Below are 23,059 nucleotides of genomic sequence, written 5' to 3'. Positions count from 1 at the left end.
CAGTTTGAATTTAGTCTCTCTCCATTGTTCGTTGATGATGTATTTCCATATCTTTAAATAGCCTGTCAGGATATGATCTTCCAAAACTGGCATTGGGAATTCTTTCTGCCAGCCCCAAAAGAGATCTGAGGGTAATGGTTGGTTCAAACTTGACTGAAGCAGTTTATAGGCGACGGAAATGGGGTAAGAGTTGGTAGACACCATGTTATCAATAATAGAGAGTCTGTAGCTGGTCACAAGGGTTTTTGAACATGAAGCGATGTAGGAGATTACTTGATGGTAGTATATTAAATGGTTTTGAGGTAGGTTGTATTCCTTAGCTATGTCTGTGAAGGATTTCAGTGACATAGTATTTGTGTAAAGAAGAGAGGATGTTTTTGTTAAGCCAGCTTTTTCCCATGTTTTATAAGCATTGTGTTCTGAAGAGTGCGGAAATATTGGGTTGTCATGAATGGGGAGGTAATTTAGAGATGTTAGAGGGCAGGTGCAGTTTTTTCCGCACTTCTCTCCAGGCTATAGTTATGTCTCGGATCAAAATGTGATGTTGTAGTGTTTTAGGTAACATGGAGAGCTTGCTGGGCAATATACCTGTTAATTGAAGAGGGTGGGTTATATTGCACTACAATGAGTAGTTGGAGTAGATTAAGGACCCCGAGATCCAGTCTAGACTATATCTGAGCAAGCAGGCCAAATTGTACATCCTAAAATCTGGTAGTCCAGCGCCTCCCTAGCTCTTTGGAAGGTGGATAAGGATATGCACAATCTTTTGGTGTTCCAAATGAACAAAGAAATCGTTTTATTCAGGGTATGAATGCCCTTATGCTTGAGCAGGATAGGTATCGTTTTGAGGGGCTAAAGAAGGCAAGGAAAACTCACCATTTTAATTAGATGGTACCTTCCAAAGAACGATAGAGGCAGAGCCATCCACATTTCCAATTCCTTCCTTATTCTTTCTAACAAAGGGGTAAAATTCAGGTGATACAGGAAGGATGGGTCTTTCCCAATTTTTATTCCCAGATATGTGATATAGTGCCTAGCTAGTGGAAAGGGTACACTTGTGTCCCAGTGAGTTATCCTTGTCAGAGTGAGGGGCAAGACCTCACTTTTGTCATAGTTTATTTTGAGCCCAGCGATATCCTTGAAGTCATCTAGGAGAAAACATATGGTAATAAGATATGCTCCTTTTCACTTCCAACCCGAGCGCAGATCGTCTGCAAATAAAGCTAATCTGAGTTCCTCATTTCCTGTTTGAATGCCCTGTAGAGGTGCTAATTCCAAGAGGTATCTTGATAGGGGCTCCAAAGCTATATTAAAAAGTATAGGCGAATAAAGGGCAGCCCTGCCTAGTGCCTTTGTGAAGGGTAAAGGGGTTAGAAATACCCAGCGTTGTGACAATGCATGCCGTCGGACAGGTATACATAGATTTATAAAAGTCCACTACCCTGTTATCGAAGCCCATCTTCACTAGAGACATAAAAAGCCACTCGAAATTGACGTTGTCAAAGGCCTTTTCCGCATCCAGAGAAACAGGGGCCATTTGGCTAGAGGGATGTGCTTTAGCATGTGCACATGCCGCTAAGACCTTACGGATATTAGCGGATCGGCCTTTGACAAAGCCGGATTGCGAGGGATGTAATAACATAGGTAGGAGAGGTGACGTCTGGCAGCGACAATTTAGAGAGTATTTTTGCATCTATGTTAAGTAGAGAAATTGGTCTATATGATCCGGGAAGCGTGGTATCCTTGCCCTTTTTCCTTATAAGTTTGATATATGCCTGTTGGCCAGTGGGTAAGTATTTGTTTTCTTCCCAGATCTTTGTATAGAGATGTAAGGTTCGACAGTATAGCGCCTAAAGATATCTTAAAGAACTCTGCTAAGTAGCCATCTAGGCATCTAGGCCAGGTACTTTGTGATTGGCAAGAGTTTTTATAGTATGTATTATTTTGTCCTGTTAGATGGGGGCATTCAGGGCCTCTAATTGGGAGTGTGTTAGAGTAGATAGTCTAACCTTTACTAGAAAGGCAGAGGCAGAATCCGATTTGATGAGGGTTTTAGAATATAGAGTTGTGTAGTAGGCTTCCAAAATATCAGTGGTTTCCTTTTTGGCTTTTGTGAAATGTGCCCTTTTCCATCTTTAAGTGATAGGATATGGGTGAGTGTTGTAATGGTGTCGTGCACTGGGACACCATTTTGTCATCACGGCCATCCATGTTGTCCAGTGACACAGGCGACCATTTTGTTTAAAGCTGTAGGCAGCAGATATGTACTTTTCCTTCCCCCCTCTCTCTCCCTCGAACTAAATTAGTCCTAATCAGTATGCAAGCTTCAAACAGAAATCTTATCTTAACAGACCCTGGCAGATGCCGGGTCATAAAGGAAGCAAACTTTGTCTTAGCAGGCTGGGTTGTAAATTCCACAAGCCCAGTTGTTAAAATGGAACACCTACATCCAACAATTTATACCCAATTTATAAATGTAGATAGGAACATAACATATTAACAAAAAGTATATATTTGAATGGCAAATAAAATACCGATCAAATTAAGATCAAACATGATCACGTTCACTCCTAGGGAAGACAAGCTAGCGGCCAGATGCCTTACGGGTCAGAGGTTATTACGAGATAACCTGTGTTTGGTGTCCATGGATGTGAAATTCTATGCCGTACCCTAAAATATCAGTTTCAAAAATGTAACCATTACATATTCAAGATATGAATTCTGTTACAAAATCTGTCTAAATGGGAGGTCCCTTAGCATTTTATGAGTCTCCCCAGTGTTTATTGGTCAAGTACTTCTGGTGACACCCCCTGGGGGGTCAGAGAAAAAGAGGGAAGTCGAGGGAGCTCTCAGTTCTCAATTTTAACATCAAGCAGTAACATCGCTGAAGAGAGGAAGAACCGATCACACATGTTCAGCCTCTGAAACACCCAGGACTTTTGAATGTATTTCCATTTCTAATTCTTTATCTGTTCTTCTAAATTGCTGTATTGTGTCTCTATTTCTTTGTAACCCATTTTTCTGTAAATATTTTTATTTACCAATAAAACCAATTTTAACCTTTCTTATAATTAAACCTTATTTTCAAAAGTGTTACTTTTGTCTCTAAGCTCTTAAACGCAAACTGACCCCAAAGAACCTGTCCCCTGAAGAGCGCTACTGTTTAGGATAAATCCTCCGGACATTCCTGTCTGCTGTGACAGTGTGTGTTACGGATGATTATTCTAAAGTCATAATTGGTATTTCTAAAATTACGAGCGTCCTCTGGGCTCATTATAATGTAGAGGTGGTGGCAGAGAAAGGATTAATTGTTTAATTAGCCCGGTGACAATTGCTCTCAGTCTGCTGGCATCTAGATTGGGGTCCCGCAAGCTGGACAATCTGTGTGCCGGGTGCAGCTGAGAGTTGCATTGTTACGCAAGTGACGGCAGGGTGTGAGATTGCCTTGTCTTTGGTCATGAGTTGGATGAGAAGGCCAGGGGTCTGATACCCGCCACCGTCACAGGTGTGTGGGAGCCTTTTATCAGTCTAGCGAGGAGTTTTCTAGGTTTGTTTCCAAAACGATGCAGTTTTGCATCAAGGTGTGAGCGATGCAGATGTTCAATTTGTTCTGCCCATAAAACAAATTGACGTTTAGCCGAGTGCCAAGATTCCCTATGCTTTGGTGAATCTGAGCGCATCAGGGCAGTTGGGCCAGGCCAAGATTATCGCTTGCTAATTGATATTTGTGAAGCAAATTTTTCTTAAATTGAGTCATATAAGCAATTATCTTACCCCTAAGGACTTATTTCCCTGCCTCCCAAAGTAGTATGTGGTTACCATCAAGTGGGAAATTTCCATATAGTCTGGGTGCAGGTGTCACGTGCGACAATTCTAGAGAAAGAGAAATGGGGGCGTGATCTGATATGGCTATCTCGTGTATCTAAGAATTTTGAATATTGTGGAGGAGATCTGAAGTGGAAAAGATATAGTCCAGTCATGCCAGGGAGTTATGGGGAGGGGGAGAAAAAAAGTAAATTCCCTGTCCATGGGGTGGCTAAGACGCCATGTATCGGTCAGATTGAGGGCCGATATCATGGTAGCTAACAGGGTTTCTCGAAGATGGGATGTTGTGGATGTCAAGGGGAGTGTCTCTTTGCTAGTTTTACGATCTTCAGTCAAGCTCATTACTGTGTTGAAGTCGCCACCAATTACAAGCGGCGACGTCGGGTTTTGGAGAAGCCATTTAGCCATTTCATCGAAGTTAGCAGTAGGAGAGTTTGGTGCATAGACTTTGGATATCTGTACCTTTTGGGATGGAAGCTTAAGGAGAGCTGTTACCTTATGGCCTACATCCTCACACATAACAGATTGTATAGTGCATGGAAGGTTTTTATGTACCAAAATAATAGCGCCTGCTTTGCGGTTAACGGCTGGGGAGCCTATCACATCACCCACCCACTCACATCTTCTTTAAGAACTGAAAATCTGGTTTGGTCAAATGTTTCTCTTGTAACAGGGCAATATCTGTTTTAAATCGTTTAAGGTGGCGCAGTATCATCATACGGTTATTGGGAGAACGGAGACATTTGACGTTCCAGGATGTGATAGTTAAGGGGGCCATAATGTCGTGCGATAAGGATCGTTCATCGAGTTTAGATGTAGTGGACTCAACCTATTAAGAGGCCTAAGCAAAGATGGGAGGTGACCTGGGGTGATAAAAAGCCAATGTCTGCCAGGAGAAAGTACAGTGATCTAGATAGTGATGGTGTGGGTATTTTGAGGTATCGGGGATATCCCTCTACCCAGAAGAGCAAACAGAAAAAAATCTTTAAGGACTTGACTTCTTTCTGCATGTGGAGGAGGGTGTCAGAGTGGTCTTACAAGCCCTGAAAGCCATATGCAGGGGAAATGGCGAGTGGTGGGGGGACATGTGATTAACAGAACTTTTTAAATCCCCAAACGGGAGAGGAAATGTCGGGCATGTAACAGGAACGATAAAATTACAAAACATAGGTAAAACTAATGTGTTGGGCCGAAGACAAACAAGACATAGTCATTTCTTAGACAATAGGTCTACACATTATAAGGAGAGGACTTTTGCACTTAACCGGTAAGAGAGGAAGCACGTTCTCTGAACAAATGATCATAGCATACCCAATTTCTCATTCTGGAGTGTGGGTAAGCGTCCGTCTAGTAAAATCACGGCATAGCTAAGTTTGATTCATGGGATCAGTCTGCGGGTGGAAGAGGCACCATATTTGACTTTTTTGGAGGTCCCTTTGGTGGGTGTTAGATGTGCCTTGCAGGACAACGAGGCCTTCCTCGCGGGAGAGGAGCTATCGTCCATTGGATTTGAATGGAGGATAAATAATGTTCCTCTTCAGACAGAGAGTGGAAAGAGAGGCGGTCTCCATCGGGAGTTGTGATGTGGAGTATCGCAGGATAAGCTAGCGTGAATTTGATTTGTTGTTGGAATAAATTTGTGCATATTTGAGAGAAGGCCTTGCACCTTCTAGAGACTTCTAGAGACTGAGTAATCAGCGAAGAGCAGCAGATTATGTCCTTCAATTAGTAGCGAACGCTGTTGCCTGAATTTTAACAGGATAAGGTTTTTGTTGGCATAGTTTAAGTATCTCACTATGACCGGTCTTGTATTCTTTCTGTCTGCAGACACCTGCCCATTTCTATGCGCTCTCTCCACCGTATAAGGAGCATTTAATCCTAGAGCAGTAGGTATGGTCGAAGAGCACAGGGAGATCAGAGAGTCAGGCTTAATAGGTTCAGGTACCCCCATAATACGTAGGTTATTTCTTCAATTTTATCTTGGAGCAACTGCAGTGCCTGATCCTGGGATTGTATGTCTCTGCTATTCTGCAGGGATTCTTCCTCGAGGGATGAAATCCTCTGCTTTGCCTCCTGAATTTGCTGCTTGTGGGAGGAAAGCTCCCTGTGGATCTGAGCCATGCCATGTGCCCCTGTGGATTCTACCGCCGTTGTAATGGTGGGGGCCAAGATCGCGGCAACAGCCGAAGCAGTCTGTGCAGAGGCTGGGTCGGGGTGCTCACCCGCAGCTGTTGCCAGTGTCAGTGCGTGGAGAATGGGTGGGGAGATGTCTCTCACCTCCTCACTGCTTGCCGGATGGGTCATGTCTGGCGCGTCGCTCTCCCCTGTCAGGCCAGCTGAGCTGTGCCAGTCTGGAAGTGGGGTCTGTTGTTCCACAGCCGCGATTGTTCCACGAACAGGTCCATGTCCATGTCCGTGCCTGGAGCCAATGCCGTTGTGATGAGGGGGGTAGCCAGGCTGTAAGTATCCCTGGGTGGTATTTATATGTAGATTGTCGGCGGGAGCCGAGATCACTCACTCCTGCCTCATGGAGCGCCAGAACCGGAAGCTTTTTACATCTTAACTTATAATTTTATAACCTATTTATCCAAGTGATTACATTTTTTCTGTGCAGAGTTATTATAACTTCAAGCATCAAAACACATGCACATTTTCTAGCTAAAAATCAAATGGTACACTTCCACTTCCACTACTACTTACTACTTTGTGGAGAAAACTGATTTTGTCCCACAGGGGAGATAATTAACCACTTTAATACTGGGCACTTTCACCCCCTTACTTACACTTGATATTCAGCTGTCACAATTTTAATGACAGTATGCGTGGTCATGCAACACTGTACCCGTATGAAAACTTTTTTTCATTTTTTTTTTTTTACACTGCTTTCTTTTGTGGTATTTAAACACCACTGTGTTTTTTTTTTTTTTTTTTTTTTTTTTTTATTTGCTGCACAAAGAAAAAAAAATATATATATACATTTTTTTTTTTCTCAGGAAAGTTTGTTATAAAATGTTGCTAATAAGTGATTTTTATCCCTCACTGATGTGCGCTGATGAGACGGCACTGATGGGCATTGCTGGGCACTGATTATCTGCGTAAATGTCCCCTGACACACTTGCTAGTTACCAACTCTGTGACAAAAGCATGAGGAAAGGAATGTCGATACCGATAACCCGCACATTTGTTTGGACACAGCTGATCACATGGTGAAGGGCAGCTGTTATTGGTCCCTACTGCGATCCGTGATCAGCTGTGTTCGAAGGACACAACAATCACAGAGCACACCAATTCATGCAGGGTTCTGGGAGTACTTTCATAGACCAATTATATATATCCTTCCTCCTGGGATCACTCTTGAAGCTGGAAACAGCTGTTGTAGACACAACTAGTACAGTGATGTTTACTAGCTTCTGGGTCCCATACCAAGCATCTGCCCTGCAGCATTGTGAACATTGTAGGTCGCACACTCGGCACAGGTGCCGTTCTGAGAAATGGAAAATGTTCTCTAATTGAATGAGGTGAAGAGGCGGGGCGGGGACCTTCGGGCCTCCTACAGGGGGATATCTGTTGCTATTTGAGCCAGTGTGTTTCCTTGATGCCCTTGATCACTACGTCAAATCTGTCCTTTAAAACAGTTACATCTAATTTCTACCTCTGCCCTCTCCTTGCTTTCTTCCTTGCAATCTGCCAACATCGGCCCAAAAGCAAGCAGATTTACTGGCCACCTTGCAACAGCTTTAGCCACAAGGGGTGGTTATACCACCGTTCAGGCTCACCTATGCACTTAAAAGTATTAACAAAAGTGCTTGCCCTGTTTTTAGCTCTTAGATGGAGCTTGGACATTCACAGGATACCTGGACAACCTCTTGCTGTAAGACTCCTCAGCCAAAATCTTGTCTGCCAACAGAGAATTATTCAGTTACGCAAATTTTCCCTCAAGCCAAATAGAAACCCCTTTGTTTACTTTTGCATGAGGGTTCTGAGCTTAAGGGTAGCCACCTTCATGGCAGTGCTCTTAGCCTAGTTTAACTCCAGACCACTTCAGTCAACATTCTCTTGCCATGGAATAAGCAAATTGAATCACTGAATTGTCCAATGCTTCTATCCAGCCAGACCAGAATCTCCCTGGTACAATGGATATTCAGATCTTCACCGGAGTTGGGAAAGTCCTTCCTTCACATGTCCTGGAAGGTGGGGACTATGGATGCCAGTCTAACAGGATGAGGTGAAGTTCACAACTCCCTAATTGATATATGGTCACCAGAGGTGTTTAGACTCTTCCTCGCATTCTGTAACCAAGAGCCATCAGATTAAGGGCCCGTTCACACTGGTCCGACGTGCGCTTCGTCTTCGAAAGCACAAGTCGCATGACATGTCAAAATCAGTGGTTCCCTATAAGAGCCGTCTTAACTGGTCTGACTTTGAAAAAGGTTCCTGCACTACTTTGGTCATACTTGGGCAAAATTCCAGCCCATTGATTTGAATAGAAGTCGCAACTAAGTCTGGATCCTGCACCCCCCCACCTATGTGAATGAGTATGGGGTACATCGAACCCCTACCTATTCACCAAAAAAAAGTCCAAAAAACAAGAGACCGTTTTTGACAAGTCGTTAATTAAAAATGAAGAATGTCCCGTCGTAGCTCCAACCTCAACCAAAGTGTCTTCTTTCTCTGGTTCCTCCACTGGCGTCATCTTTCTCTGGTTCCTCCACCGATGTCTAATTCCCCTGCCACGACCCGCTGAAAAAAAAAAAAAACGCCTGAGGAGGAGTGTTTTTTTTTTTAAATTTTTCAGTGGGTTGGCAGCGGAGGAAAAAGACATCGGTGAAGGAACCTGAGAAGGAAGACATCGGTGGAGGAAGTGGAGAAAGAAGACGTGATTGAGATTGGAGCTACGACGGGGAACATTCTTCATTTTTAATAAAATTCTTATCAAAGACCGTCTCTTGTTTTTTGTAACACCACACTGTTTTCTCTTTCGTTCATTGACGGCTGCAGCGTCCTAGCTTCATTTACCGGATGGGTTATGCTGCGCTTCCTAGGAGTAGGACACTAGGCGGAAAAGGGTTAACAAAGTTAACAGAACGTAACTACGCCTATGGGGCAGTCCCAGGTGGTATACTGCCACTTCCTGCTCTAGGATCTCTGGTCCTGGCATTTTTCTCTTTTCTCCTTTTTCAACTGAAGTTTTTTCCTTTTTGTTATTTTCCTATTTTGTTTTTGTTCCTGTGAGAACTGCAATCAACTGCCAGACTGGGCGATGCACTGGATATCCTGGATCCTTACGGTCACCCCAATCTGGCCAGCGAGCATGTGCAGGCCTCAACTCTGCGCTAGGTCGGCCACGACATGATCCCACTGGAGGGACGGACTTGTGAGTTGGACACCTCGCACGGACGCACACAACCTGTTCGAAGTCTCAGCGTTCCTTGGGCCCTCAGCACACCTTGTTCCAAGATGAGGAGGTGACCTGCATGGAGTGAACCACGCCAAGTCTCCAATGGTATGGTGAGTAACCCCCCTTTCTCCCTTGGTAAGTTAGTGCGGGTCCTCCCAGGGTCAGTGGTCTCGGCGATTCTCTGCCTTCCCCCCCATATTTTGCCTTCCTCACAAGGGGTCACCCCCCCCCCCCCCTTGTACCCCTGGAGTTAAATTGTGGTGAGGTGATTGGCGGTTGTAACGGTTAGCTGCCATGTGCCTGTGCGGCCAGGCATCAGCCCTGGAGTATTGTGGCTGTGGAAGAAGGGGGTCCAGAGCAGGCTCCCCAATGTGTACTGTACTGGGTGCTTGGCGCGCCCACAGGCATCGCCATTTTCCTGAGGATCCATGTTCGGCCGCTCGGCGGCCATGCTTCAGTGGACCAGGCTAATGCTCAGGTGCAGTGGCCATTTTCTAGTAGTCGCATTGTACAGTATGTGGCGGGCGGCCTCTAGTGGTTCCTCTCCTGTTTCCTCTGCCGCCTCAGAATTTGAGGCTCATTTGGCCACCACGGACATAAGTCCACACACTTCGAGTGCTCTGACAGTGAAGATGATTCCTCTTCCTCCACCTCGGCGCATGAAAAAGCACTGGTTGACTCACTGACTGTGTCAACATGGGAAACTTTAAAAATTGACGACGCAACAGATGCTGCGTCAGCCACGCCGGTGCAGTTTGGCACCTGTAGGCCATCCAGAGGGACTAAAGTGTTTCCTTTCCCTGTCTATTTTGACTACTTTGTGGAGAAGACGCCCTTGGGTTGCACGGACAAGTTGCTTTGGGGATGGGGGGGCAGACCCAAAGCAACCACACCAGCCAACCCCCCCTGAGCTGCCAGGCTGCATGCTCGGATAAGCACACGAAGTGTAGTTCAGCTGCACATGCTCAGTTTGGTCTCTCTTGCTCAGAGAACACTTCATGGTTTTAACTGAGCTATTTAGGTCACATGGTATTAACATCACAAATTTTGGCGTGTATACAGATCCTAAATGACAGTTCCGTCCCTCCCTCCTCCTCCATGCCCAGTAACTAAAAAAGAACACAGTGGGTGGGATGTCCCATCTTGATCGATGGATGATTTTATTATTTTTCTTGGGAGGGTACATGTGATAAGCACTGGGCCAATCAGCACTCGCCAGACATGTTCAGACAGAGAATTAAGGCTCTTGAAGCCTGATAGGACAATCGTGCGAGAAATGAAAACTCCTACAAACTATAAGCACTCACTGATACAAATCACAAAATTGGTCTAATTGTTATATACAGCTGATGAAAAAAGATATTTATCAGTTTATATTTACTAAAATATTTCTATGTTCTGTGTACTGTAGGAGACCAGATATAGTGAATGCAGGATCTGGGTTTAGTAACACTTTATGTATACACTTTATAATTTGAAATTTTACAGAATGTTGTTGTATCCTCTAAAAGGGGGACTCTGTACCAGTTATATGTCTAGTTATTAAATATATTTAAATGTTTCTCTGTAGGGAAATCAGGGATGTATTTTGTAGAAGACTCTGCACCTGACACCGTGGAATCTAATGTAAGTAAATTTCATCAGTCTGTAAACAAACACATTATGCAGCTCCTATTCTCTTATGCTGAGTTCACATTTGCAAAGGTAATCTTAGACATAAGCAACCTATAAAAAAAGTTTTTTTTTTTTTTTTTTTTTTATTTAGACGATATGTTATTGATGATGTGGGTAGGCAAGTTTCATTACCTGATCAAAAGTAAATTCTATATTTTCCAAGTGTTAGTAAATACAGTTGACATAATTTTTGCATGGATACCACTTTGATCTATTTGCCATTGCATCGCACAAAAGTGAAGTCATGAAATAAAATATACTTTAACAACAAAGAATATATATCTTTCTCCGAGAAACTTTTTTTTTTTTTTTTTTAATTTCTGCTGTTCTTAGGTTGGAAGTCTTAACCAGCCATATACCTTAACAAGTGTAGCAACATTATTGGGACCTAAAACTAAACTCTAGGATAAGCATGTTGTCCCAATGTGAAACCTTTTCTTTGTGCACAAGTCTTCTGTAATAAAGAGCAGTCTTTGTTGCTCTAACTGTTTCTGCAGGGTGGTCTTTTATCCACCCCTCAATGGTTTTCTACATGCAGCTTGTAGTGGGTAGATCTATTGGGCTACTTTACAAGGTATCATCTGTATTTGTATAAGCATTTGGTGCACACAAAATGGATATATATCCTTTGTGGCCATTAAGAAATATGTTTAAATTAAACTTATTGTGCCTGGAGTCTACACACCCCTGTTATCATGTCAGGTTTCTGTAATGTAAAAAATGAGACAAAGATAAATCATTTTAGAACTTTTTTTGTGCAACTCAATTAAATAACAAACAAATTATTTTAAGGGGGGGGGGGGAGTAAAAATAAGAAACTAAAATAATGTGGTTGCAAAAGTGTGCACACCCTCTTATAACTGAGGATGTAGCTGTGTTCAGAATTAAGTAATCACATTCAAACTCATGTTAAATAGGAGTCAAAACACACCTGCCATCATTTAAAGTGCCTCTGGTTAACCCCAAATAAAGTTAAGCTGTTCTAGTCGGGCTTTACTGACATTTTCTTAGTCGCATACTACAGCAAAAGCCATGGTCCACAGAGAGCTTCCAAAGCATCAGAGGGATCTCATTGTTAATAGATATCAGTCTGGAGAAGGCTACAATAGAATTTCCAAGGCATTAGATATACAATGGAAGACAGTCCTCATCAAGTGGAGAAAATATGGCACAACAGTGACATTACCAAGGACTGGATGTCCCTCCAAAACTGATAAAAAAGGTGAGAAGAAAACTAGTCCGGGAGACTGACAGGAGGCCTACAGCGGCATTAAAGGCGCTGCAGGAATAGCTGGCAAGTACTGGTTGTGTTGTACATGCGACAACAATCTCTCTTATTCTTCATATGTCTGGGCTATGGGGTAGAGTGGCAAGATGGAAGCCTTTTCTTACAAAGAAAAACATCCAAGCCTAGCTAAATTTTGCAAAAACACATCTAAAGTCCCCCAAAAGCATGTGGGAAAATGTGTTATGGTCTGATGAAACCAAGGTTGACCTTTTGGCCACAATTCCAAAAAATACATTTGGTGCAAAAACACTACACATCGCCAAAAGAACACCATACCCACAGTGAAGCATTGTTGAGGCAGTTTTTCTTCAGCTGGAACAGGGAGAGGGAATTATGAACCGTTCCAAATACCAGTCAATATTGGCACAAAACCTTCAGGCTTCTGCTAGAAAGCTGAATATGAAGAGGAACTTCATCTTTTAGCATGACAACGACCCAAAGCATACATCCAAATCAACAAAGGATTGGCTTCACCAGAAGAAGATTAACGTTTTGGAATGGCCAAGCCAGAGTCCTGACCTGAATTAGATTGAAAATCTTTGGAGTGATCTGAAGAGGGCTATGCACAGGAAATGCCAACACAATCTGACAGGTTTGGAGTGTTTTTGTAAAAGAAGAGTGCCATGCAGATAGACCCAAAAAGACTGAGTGCTGTAATAAAATCAAATGGGGCTTCAACAAAGTACACACTTATGCAACCATATTATTTTATTTTTTTTATTTTTACTTCTCTCCACCTTAAAGATTTCAATGTGGTTGTTTAACCGAGTTGTACAGTTTATAGGTCACATTAGAGATGGAAAAAGTTCTGAAATTATTTTCTCTTGTCTCATTTTTTACATCACAGAAACCTGACGTTTTAACAGGGGCTTGTAGATGTTTTATATCCACTGCACATGTTAATACCACTTCCTCAGAAACATACATTTAAGTTTCCATCATTCCCTTGCCACTTTGTTCAGCTACTGGACACAGAAGTAGCAAACCTATGTGAGTTGCGCATCACAAGTCATTGCTTACATGGGCGTATAGACTTTCCCTATATGACAGTACTGGTGCCTGCTGATTGGCACAGTGCTGATACATGGCATGAGTCATGTGCACCTCCATACCTGATAGTTCCAAGTATTTTGTTTTCTCCCTGCAGCTAAACAAAGTGGATGTTTTCTTTTTCTAAGCTTATAAACAATGTTTTCCCAACCTCTTGCCACTGGCCATAAGCAGTATTAGGCTTTATTCTGTGCTGCATATGTATCTGTATTGTGCAAGGAACATGATTGATTGTGGAACCCGGGAACTGTGACTGCAATGGTACTTGATCGCTCACGGTCATACAGTATTGTGCTGGTAAGATGGGCTCATGATCACAGTGACAGCCAATTACAACAATCACATGGTCAGGAAGCTCATGAAACTCCTCACATTATGAAACTCTTAAAATGATGACAGAAAGCATCAGTAAGGGGTTAGCGTCCTCAAAATAATTCTGGCTTTGTAGATCTTTTTCCAAACGTTCAATAAAACATTACACGTTTTCTTGTTGTAAAGTTCACTGAAGGTCATGAATTATATATTTTTCTTTTTCAGTCTTTGCTTGGTGAATCGGAACCTGCTTCATTTTCCTGGACTTATGAAGAAATTAAAGAAGTTCATAAGCGTTGGTGGCAGCTTCGAGACAATGCTGTAGAAATTTTTTTAACAAATGGAAGAACCTTGTTGTTGGCTTTTGACAATACCAAAGTATGTTTATTATTTGTGGTATTTTATCATTTTTCTTTTATCTATTAAAAAAAATTCATATACTTTTGAGTTTTTGTGTCCTGGAGGAACCCATATGTGTGCTGCAAGAGAAGAAACAAATGGCAAACCATTCCAGTACTTCAAAGCAGCAGGCATAGCAGCTCTAATAGAGAAATTCGTTTTTTTTTATTTAAGATAAAATTGAAGATAATTGTTTAAACTTTGACTAAAGTAGTACATGATGTCAGCCCCTTCAACGTTATTACTGGAAATTCACAACATGGCACGTTTGCTAGGTTTAAATCTGCTCCTAAATGCCACTACTGATATGTTTAGACTGGTTGGCACAAAATGGAATAACTTCTGTAATTTCTTATCCATTGCATGTTACCAATGTTCTGGTTTCCCAGGGAGCAACATATTTCTAGCTGGGTATCTTTATCCTGTTGGCCAAACCCATCTAATGGCTTTTAATTGCGTATTGCAGTAAGCAAACACTGCAACTTCATGGTCATCTTCCAGGTAGCAGTAAAAAAAATCTGATTTAAAGATCAGCACGGATTTTCTTAGCAAAAAGTTTTTCTTCTGGTACTTTGCTGTGCTTAACTCTTTGAAGTCCTAAAATCATTTAAGCTTTTAAGTGATTCCTTGGTGCTGACACCTAAAAGTACTTTTCCAAAGCAGTAGGACCTGCTTGCTGTTGGTATTTGAAATGGTTTTGTGACTTAATGAATTAATAGAATTAGAATAATTAATAGTATTAGTAGAACAGTAGAGGCTGTGTTTGCAGCAATGTCATGAGTCATTATAACTGGTTATTCTGCAGGCATGTCCCATAATGGTCTTGAGGTGCACAGTGTAGTCATTGGTGTGACCTCAGCAGCCCATATACTTTATTGCTTTTAGTTTTTTGTTTTTTTTTCATTACCAGTGGTGGACGTTTTTTTTTTTTTTAATTTACCTATGCTGTATAGCTGTTCTTTGTCTCTGCTTTGGTTTATGCGATAAAAGCATCCTAAACATTAAAAAAAAAAAAGAAAATTAAGCCCATCTAGTAAGCAAAGCAAATGTCATTTATTTTTCACACCATAAACTATTTTTTGTATAATTGTCCAATATTCCATACATATCTCTGGTTTGTTTTCCATTTGACTAGTGTGTATTTGAATAATAAAGCTGTATGATTGAATTTTAATATACAGTATGTTTTTGTACTGTATTTATACAGTTTGTATTCTGTGTAAGGGACAATTCCTCCTGGCTATAAAACTGAGTGGAAGCTATATGCTGTTTTCTTCCACGCTATCTATTTCTAGCACGGCTATGTCCAAAATAAATGTCACTTGTTTTATTTTTTTATCACAAAATATTGTGGAACGAGTGAAAAAATTGACCAGATAACCTTTATAAAATAAGAGAACTATTGGACGTAATAATTGCCATGGAAAACAAATGTAAAATATTGTCTATTTTTCCTTTATTGGTGAACACAGCTCCTGATCTTCTTAACCATTGGGTTACAGGAGTAGGACACTAGGCAGAAAAAAGTCTGACAGACCCCCGGTTTCAATGGCGAGGAGGTTCTGTCTGGAGCGGTGCCAGCCTAGTTCTAGTATGGTGAGTTTCTGTCCCCGCTCTCACCCTGGAGGGTCTTGGGGAGGACAAAGACCCCTCCTTGGGATGTTCGGACCCCCGGGTTCCCCTCCTTCCCATCAGGCACCACCTTCCCACCATCCTATCCCCCCCCACTTATGCTGGGGCTGTGTTGGTGGTCTGGTCCACGATCTGGACCAGACCACCAACACAGGTTGGTGGGGGCAGGTTGCTATGATGGGGGTGGGGGGTGCACCACTGGTGACTTGACGATCGGCTGTGCGAGGGGGGGTTGTACCTGGTGGGGGCTCCTGTCAGGGCCCCCTGTCCTGCCCAGGCCTGTATTTGAGGTCTACGGATCCCTCCTGGGTCCCTGGGAGCCTCGTGGTGCCGCACAGGGCTGCTGTTTTCTTGTAGACTGTGGGCTCAATGAACGGCAGCCATGTTTGTGTAGTCTGGCAGCCCTTTTGTGCTGGTTTGCCATGGAAAATAGTGGCGGCCATGACAGTGGAGCCCTCTGGGTGGCGATTTCAGTGGTGGGAGCACCTTCTCATCCCCTGGTGCTGACTCCTGGATCCTTTCATTTCCTGATCGCTGCTCGTGCAGTGCAGAGGCGCTAGGCTGCAGTGTCTGGTTTCTGTGGGGTGGTGGGTCTTGTGGGGGTCCTCTCCCTATCTGCTGGGGATCGATTGGTGCTCTGTGACTGGCAACCGGATGGTGCTGCCAGAGCGTTGGGGGTTGTCCCCTAGCAGTATTTTACACTTTTTTGTGGGGTCCCCCTGGTGACTCATGGAAGACTTTGGAACACCTCTCCCCACCTGATCTCCTCTCTGGGGCAATGGGGCCCTCCGGGTCCCATCCATCGATGCACTGACTGCGGTCCTGGAGTCCCTTGTGCCCTGGGGGGAGGTTGCTTTTGGGCGACGGGCTGGCACAAAGTGCTCTCTGCCTCATCTGTCTCCTCAGGTGCTGAATCTGATTCAGCCACTGCGGACGTGAGTCACCCTGCTGGGTCTGCGAACACGCGCCCTAAATCCTCAGATAGTGAGGATGATTCCTCTGCTTCTGCAACCACGCACAAAAAGGCGCTGGTGAGCGCACTGATTGTATCTGTGCTTGAGACTTAAAATTGGAGGAATCGGCTGCAACGGAGGCGCAGGTACCCCTTGGCCCTCACAAGCCATCGAGAGCGGCAAAGGAGTTCCCTAGCAAGTTGCTAGGAGATACCCCTATGAGGAGTCCCTTAAGAAGTTAACTGTTCCACCAGTGGTGGACCCTACGGTTTCCAGATTAAACAAGGCAGCCATGATTTCGGTTGAAGAATCCCCGGCCTTTAGGGGCCGGCAGACAGGAAGGTGGAGGCTGTGGCCCACTATATGTAAACCCTGGCTGGTTCGGCACTGAGGCTGATATTCACCATTGTTCTGCTGTCGCAGACTCTGACTGAATGGGCTAGGCTTTTATGTTGTGACCTAGGGAGGGAGTAGCTCCTCCCTGCCTTTAACCACTTTACCACCGGAGGATTTTGCGGTCTTACGTCTGGGCCACTTTTTGCGATTCGGCACTGTGCGAATTTAACTGACAATTGCGTGGTTATGCAACGCCGTACCCAAACTAAATTTATGTCCTTTTTTTCCCCACAAACAGAGCTTTCTTTTGGTGGTATTTGATCACCCGTGCGATTTTTACTTTTTGCGCTATAAACAAAAAAAGAGCGACAATTTTGAAAAAATAACAATATTTTTCACATTTTTTTATATGAAATTCTCCCCAAAAAAATGTAAAAATCTAATTTTTTTTATCATTTTAGGCCAATTTGTTTTCTGCTACATATTTTTGGTAAAAAAAATCGCAATAAGCGTATTTTGATTGGTTTGCGCAAAAGTTATGGCGTTTACTAACTAAGGGAAAGATTTCTGTCATTTTTGGTGTTTTTTTTTTATTAACGAGTAATGGCGGCGATCTGCGATTTTTTTTTTTTTTTTTGCGGGACTGCGACATTGCGACGGACAGATCGGACCCTTGACTGACATTTATGACACTTTTGGGGTTACCAGTGACATTACTACAGTAATCAGTGCTATAAATATGCACGGTTACTGTAAAAATGACACTGGCAGGGAAGGGGTTAATTTTTATTGGTGATCAAGGGGTTAATGTATGCCTGGTGCTTACTAACGTGTGTGGGGGGAGGTGACTGAGTGACACAGGGACAGATCGCAGGTTCAGCCATGCTGAACCCTGCAATCTGACCCTGCCTGTCACTTAGGAGATCCGCCCGCTATGTTTACACAAGCGGGCGGATCTCCACACTCGATTCCCCAACGATCGGGGAACAGCGGCGGTGATCACCGCCGCTCCTCCCCTGGCCCGACTCCCGCTGTGACTGTATACAGCGGGAGTGAGCCTCCAGCGGCTACGTCGCCAGATGTTATCGAGCCACTTTGCCGCAGTAGAGCTCCAGTGAGCAGCAATAAAGTGGTTAATGAGCTGGTGGATCAGCTGGTCCAGGGGCTGCAGTTTATCTGTGATGCCTATTTGGATGATGCTCCCCTAGTGATTGGACACTCTGTTTCGGCATTGGTCCTTCAACGTGTCTTTTGGCACAAATGCTGGACTGTGGACCAGATTTCTAAAAAGGCCTTGACTCATCTTTCCTTACAAGGAGATCCCTTGTTTGCGCTACCATGTATTACATCATTAAAAGGTCTCATAGGAGGGAAGAGTACTTTTCTTCCGCAGGCTACTAAGGGCAAGGCCCTCATCGTGGGCCCTCCTTCTCGGCTCATAAGAAGTTGTTTCGTCCCTCAGGGTCGACTGATGAGGGACTGGAGCCCTTCAGGGCCTCCTCTGGAGGATCCAAACAAACTTGGTCTGGCAAGTCAAGTGCGGGCTTCTCCAGACCCAGGAAAGTGCGCCCTCACCCGTGTCTGGGGTGGGGGGCACATCTTCGCTGGTTCTCGGACCTGTGGACTCCCCTGGTATAAGTCGTGTGGGTCCACAAGGCCATTCGGTTCAGCTACAGGATCGAGTTTCATTCTTACCATCCGGTAAGGTTCTTCCTTCCGTCGTGCAGGCTCTTTTTGGGGCGGTGCAAGACCTTTTACTTTAAAGGGTTATGGTCCCAGTTCTAACTTCGGGACATTTTCAAGGGTTTTACTCAAACCTGTTTGCAGTCCCCAGGAAGGAAGGCAAGGTGCATCCAATTCTGGACCTCAATGCGCTGAACTGCTTTGTGCGGGTGCAGAAGTTCAGAATGGACTCCGTTTGCATGGTTGTGGCTTCTTTGCATCAGGGGGATTTTATTGCCTCCATCGTCATCAAGGACCCTTATTTTCACATTCCAATATGTGTCGGTCTCCAGCGCTTCTTCTGCTATGTTGTTGGAGAGGAGCATTATCTTGAGGGAGTTTAACTGAATTCTGAATTTTTAGATGTCTGCTCTGGTTCCGTCCACTAGCTGGACTATCTGCGTCTGATTCTGGACTCGGCCTTAGCCAGAGTGCGCTTTGCTCTGGACACTGGAAGAGTACAAGACTACTGATAAATGTCTTGTAACTTGAGCGATCAGACTGTGCCTGGAACATTGGACGGATTGTATTAAGGGATGTCCAGTGCATATTAAATCGGACAGTGCCACGGCCATGGCTTATTTCAGTCACCAGGGAGGTACAAGAATTGTTCTGACTGCTCTGGAGGTAGCCTGGCATTCTAAGGTAGGCAGAATGGTTTGTTCCAGCCCTCTCCGCCATACACATTCCAGGGGTGGAAAACTGTCGGATTACCTCAGTCGGCAGGCGTTGGACTAAGGGGAGTGGTCCCTTCACCCGGAGGTGTTTTATCAGTTGTGTCTCCAGTGGGGCATCCCCTGTTGGCTTCCTTGCTCAACAGAAAGGTGCAGAGGTTAGTGGCTCGGTCACGGGATACACTGGCGGATTCCACAATCATGCTGGTGGCCCCATGGGGTCAGTATTGTCTGATTTATGCCTTCCCCCCTCTCAAGCTTCTGTCAAGACTTCTACACCGTATCGAGGCAGAAGGGATTCTGGTCATCCTAGTGGCCCCGGACTGGCCTCGCCGGGCTTGGTACCCGATCTGGTGCGGCTGGATCCCGACGTACCTTGGAAGCTTCCTCTCAGGGAGGATCTGCTGTCCCAAGAACTAATCTTCTATCCTGCTTTACAGTCATGAATCTGTGTTTCGAACGCTGTTAAAAGTCAGGAAACCTTCTAGGAAGATCTACCGTCGTATGTGGAAGACGTATATTGCGTGGTGTGAGTCTCTTGTTCGGTGGCTCGGCTCTTGACCTTCCTTCAACGGGGAGTGAGCAGAAACTGGCCTTGAGTACTATCAAGAGTCAGGTGTCAGACTTAGCGGCCCTTTTTCAACGGCCCTTGGCCACATACTCCCTGCTGCATACTTTTCTTCAGGGAGTTAGGCACTTCAGAAGCCTCTTTTTGAGAATCTTCGGGAGATTCCCCTGCTTACGCTATTTTTTAGGTGGCGGCCATTTTGATGGCTATCACCTCTGCGCGCAGGGTATCGGAATTATCCTGTTTTCACCTTACTGGTGGTTCACCGTGATTAGGTGGTTCTTCGCCCCTGTCCGTCGTCCCTTCCTCAGGTTGTCTCTGATTTTCATTTGAATGAAGACATTGTGTTGTCTTCCCTGTGTCCCAGGCCAACACATCTGAGGGAAGCTGCTTTGCGGGCCTTAGATGTGGGCCGGGCTATTAGGGTGTACCTGGCAGTCTTTTAGGAAGTCAGACTCACTATTTGTGCTCATGGATTGGCCTCGGAAAGGGTTGCCAGTTTCCTCTGCGACCATTTCCAGATCGGTCAGACGAACCGTGGTTTAGGTCTATTCCATCCAGGGTCAGAATCCTCCTTTCTCTGTCAAGTCGCATTCTACTTGGGCGCTCAGTGCCTCCAGGACTTTCTGTCATCAGGCGTCAGTGTTGCAGGTTTGCGAGGCAGCCTCCTGGTCGTCAGTCGGTGCACACTTTCACAGAGTTCTATAAAATGGATGTGTTGGCATCTGCGAATGCTTCCTTTGGCTGCAAGGTCTTTGCAGGCTTGTTTTTAGAGGATCTGGTGCTCTTTGAGGGTGTATTGTTTTTTCAGGTGAGCTCCAGTTGTTTTGATTGAGCTCCTGATGACCTGGTTGGCTATAGTTAGCCTTGAGAATTTCTTTTTCGCTGTTACCACCCCTCATGTTTAATACTGCTTGTAACAAAACTAAGTACCTATAGCAGAGACCTCCTGGGCCAGACTTTTTTTCTGCCTAGTGTTCTACTCCTGTATGGGGCAGTATAACCCAGTGGTTAAGAAGATCAGGAGCTGCGTCTGTCAATTTTCCATCAGAGAAATGGATTTTATGGTAAGTCAAAAATACCATTTTTTTTTTTTTTTTTTTTAATAAATGGATCTCTAGGTAAGCATCCGTAGTAGGATACAAGATGGATTCTACAGTGTTGAATATGTTTATAAGCTGAAAAATATTTTTTATTTTTAAGGTACGAGACGATGTTTACCAGAAGATTTTGTCCAATAATCTTCCCAATCTGTTGGAGTATGGAAATATTACAGCTCTCACTCAGCTCTGGTGCTCTGGTCAAATAACCAATTTTGAATACCTTACACATTTAAATAAGCACGCAGGGCGCTCCTTTAATGACCTAATGCAGTATCCCGTGTTTCCATTCATTCTAAGTGATTACACCAGTGAGACACTTGACTTGAGCAACACTAATATCTACAGGTAAAGTAATCTTGTCTTTCTGATTTTGTTTGTGTGTGTATGTGTGTATATATATATATATATATATATATATATATATATATATATAAATAACACAGTAAAACCTTGGATTGCGAGCATAATTTGTTCTGAAACATGCTTGTAATCCAAATAACTCTTATATCAAAGCAAATTTCCCCATAGAAATAATGGAAACTCAGATGATTCGTTCCACAACCATTTGTTCATAAGTCCTTCAGTTTATAGTCCATATAAAAAGATTATAGCAATGTGATCGGTTGTGTTACCATAAAATGTCCATCCACAAATGGCAGCAATAGAAGCAAAATCCAGTAGGAGCTACAAGAGTATAAAAGAGAAGAGAGGCGCCTCTAAGTGTAGCAATATGTTTACATTTAATGAAGGTTCAACATTTAGCAACTCACATGGTTGATGATTAAAAGAGGCACATCTAAGAATGCAGGCATTCGGGGTAAAGCTGTCCACATAGACCGTCCTCTGCACCACCGGCAGTCTGCAGTTGTAACCAAGAAGACTAGCTTGCAATAGAGCGATCTGAAAGTGAGGCTTGAAACGCTTGCGGAGTGCAGCGTGGAAGGGATGAGGTCGATAGCGGTGCGGAGGATGGTCTATGTGGACAGCTTTACCCCGGATGCCTGCAAACTTAGATGTGTCTGTTTTAATCATCAACCATGTGATTTGCTAAATGTTGAACCTTCATTAAATGTAACCATATTACTACACTTAGAGGCGCCTCTCTTCTCTTTTATACTCAGTTGTGACAGGACGCTACTTGTATATCAAGACACCGCTTGTTTATCAAGTCAAAATTTATAAATAAATTTTTGCTTGTCTTGCAAAACGCTCTTAAACCAAGCTACTCTCAATCCAAGGTTTTACTGTATACACATTTTTTGCTACTAATTATTGCCAGATGACATGCACTGGGTTGCCAAAATAGGATGTTTCTCAGCTATTATTAACATGTTAGAAAGCTGAACAGAAAGCTGAATTGAGTAAGGAGGTTTTTAAAAAAAAAATCCAGTGCCAATGTACTGTAAAAGTATTTCAGCATCTATCTTAATATTATAAAAATTATAAACACTTTTAGACTCAACTGAAAGGGAAAGCTTTATTAAGAGAAAATGTTAGTTTTGTGTCTGACTTGGTGATTCAGTGGCTTATTTACTTACAATCCTGAAAGTATGCAGTCAAGGGTTCTGTTTGTTTTTTTTTTTTTTTCTCCAAGTGCTTGTTTTTTGTTTTTGGCTCTCCAAGATGAAAAAAAAAAACAAAACATATCCCATATACACAATCCTATACCCACAGTTGATCCCGAGGAAGGTGAAAACCCCCAGCAAAGCACGATCCAAGTTTCTACAGCAAAGAAAAAAATTCCTTCCTGATCCCCAATCTGATTTTCCTTAGATCAACTTTACCTATAAATGTTAGTACTTAGTTATATTATGTACATTTAGGAAAGAATCCAGGCCTTTTTAAAGCTATCTACTGAGCTGGCCACCTCTGAATAGAGGCTATTCCATATTTTCGCAGCTCTTACTGTGAATAAAACTTTCCGTATTTGGAGATTAAATCCCTTCCTCTAGACGGAAAGAGTGCCCTATTGTCCTCTGTTATGATCTTAGTGAATAACTCAACACCAACTTCACTATATGGACCCCTTATGTATTTGTACATGTTGAACATATTCCCCTTTTAATGTCCTCTTCTCAAGAGAGAATAAATTCAGTTCCTCTAATCCTTCCTCATAGTTGAGCTC

The 23,059-nt window shown here is 43.5% G+C and overlaps 1 protein-coding gene across 1 annotated transcript in view; it reads left to right on the top strand.

Annotated features, from left to right (window-relative positions):
- The window catches only part of LYST (lysosomal trafficking regulator), a 409,773-nt gene that overhangs the window by 333,539 nt on the left and 53,175 nt on the right, over positions 1–23,059 (top strand). The window contains exons 37-39 of the mRNA XM_082252534.1: positions 10,794–10,849; positions 13,773–13,925; positions 21,035–21,279. Coding sequence (XP_082108660.1) covers positions 10,794–10,849; positions 13,773–13,925; positions 21,035–21,279 — 454 coding nt within the window. The remainder of the gene's footprint in view (positions 1–10,793; positions 10,850–13,772; positions 13,926–21,034; positions 21,280–23,059) is intronic.

The sequence above is a fragment of the Pelophylax lessonae genome, assembly GCF_965119305.1.
Source record: "Pelophylax lessonae genome assembly, chromosome: 3".
NCBI classification, from domain to species: Eukaryota; Metazoa; Chordata; class Amphibia; order Anura; family Ranidae; genus Pelophylax; species Pelophylax lessonae.
Note: the sequence above shows the minus strand (reverse complement) of the source record. Positions and strands in the feature narration are given on the sequence as shown.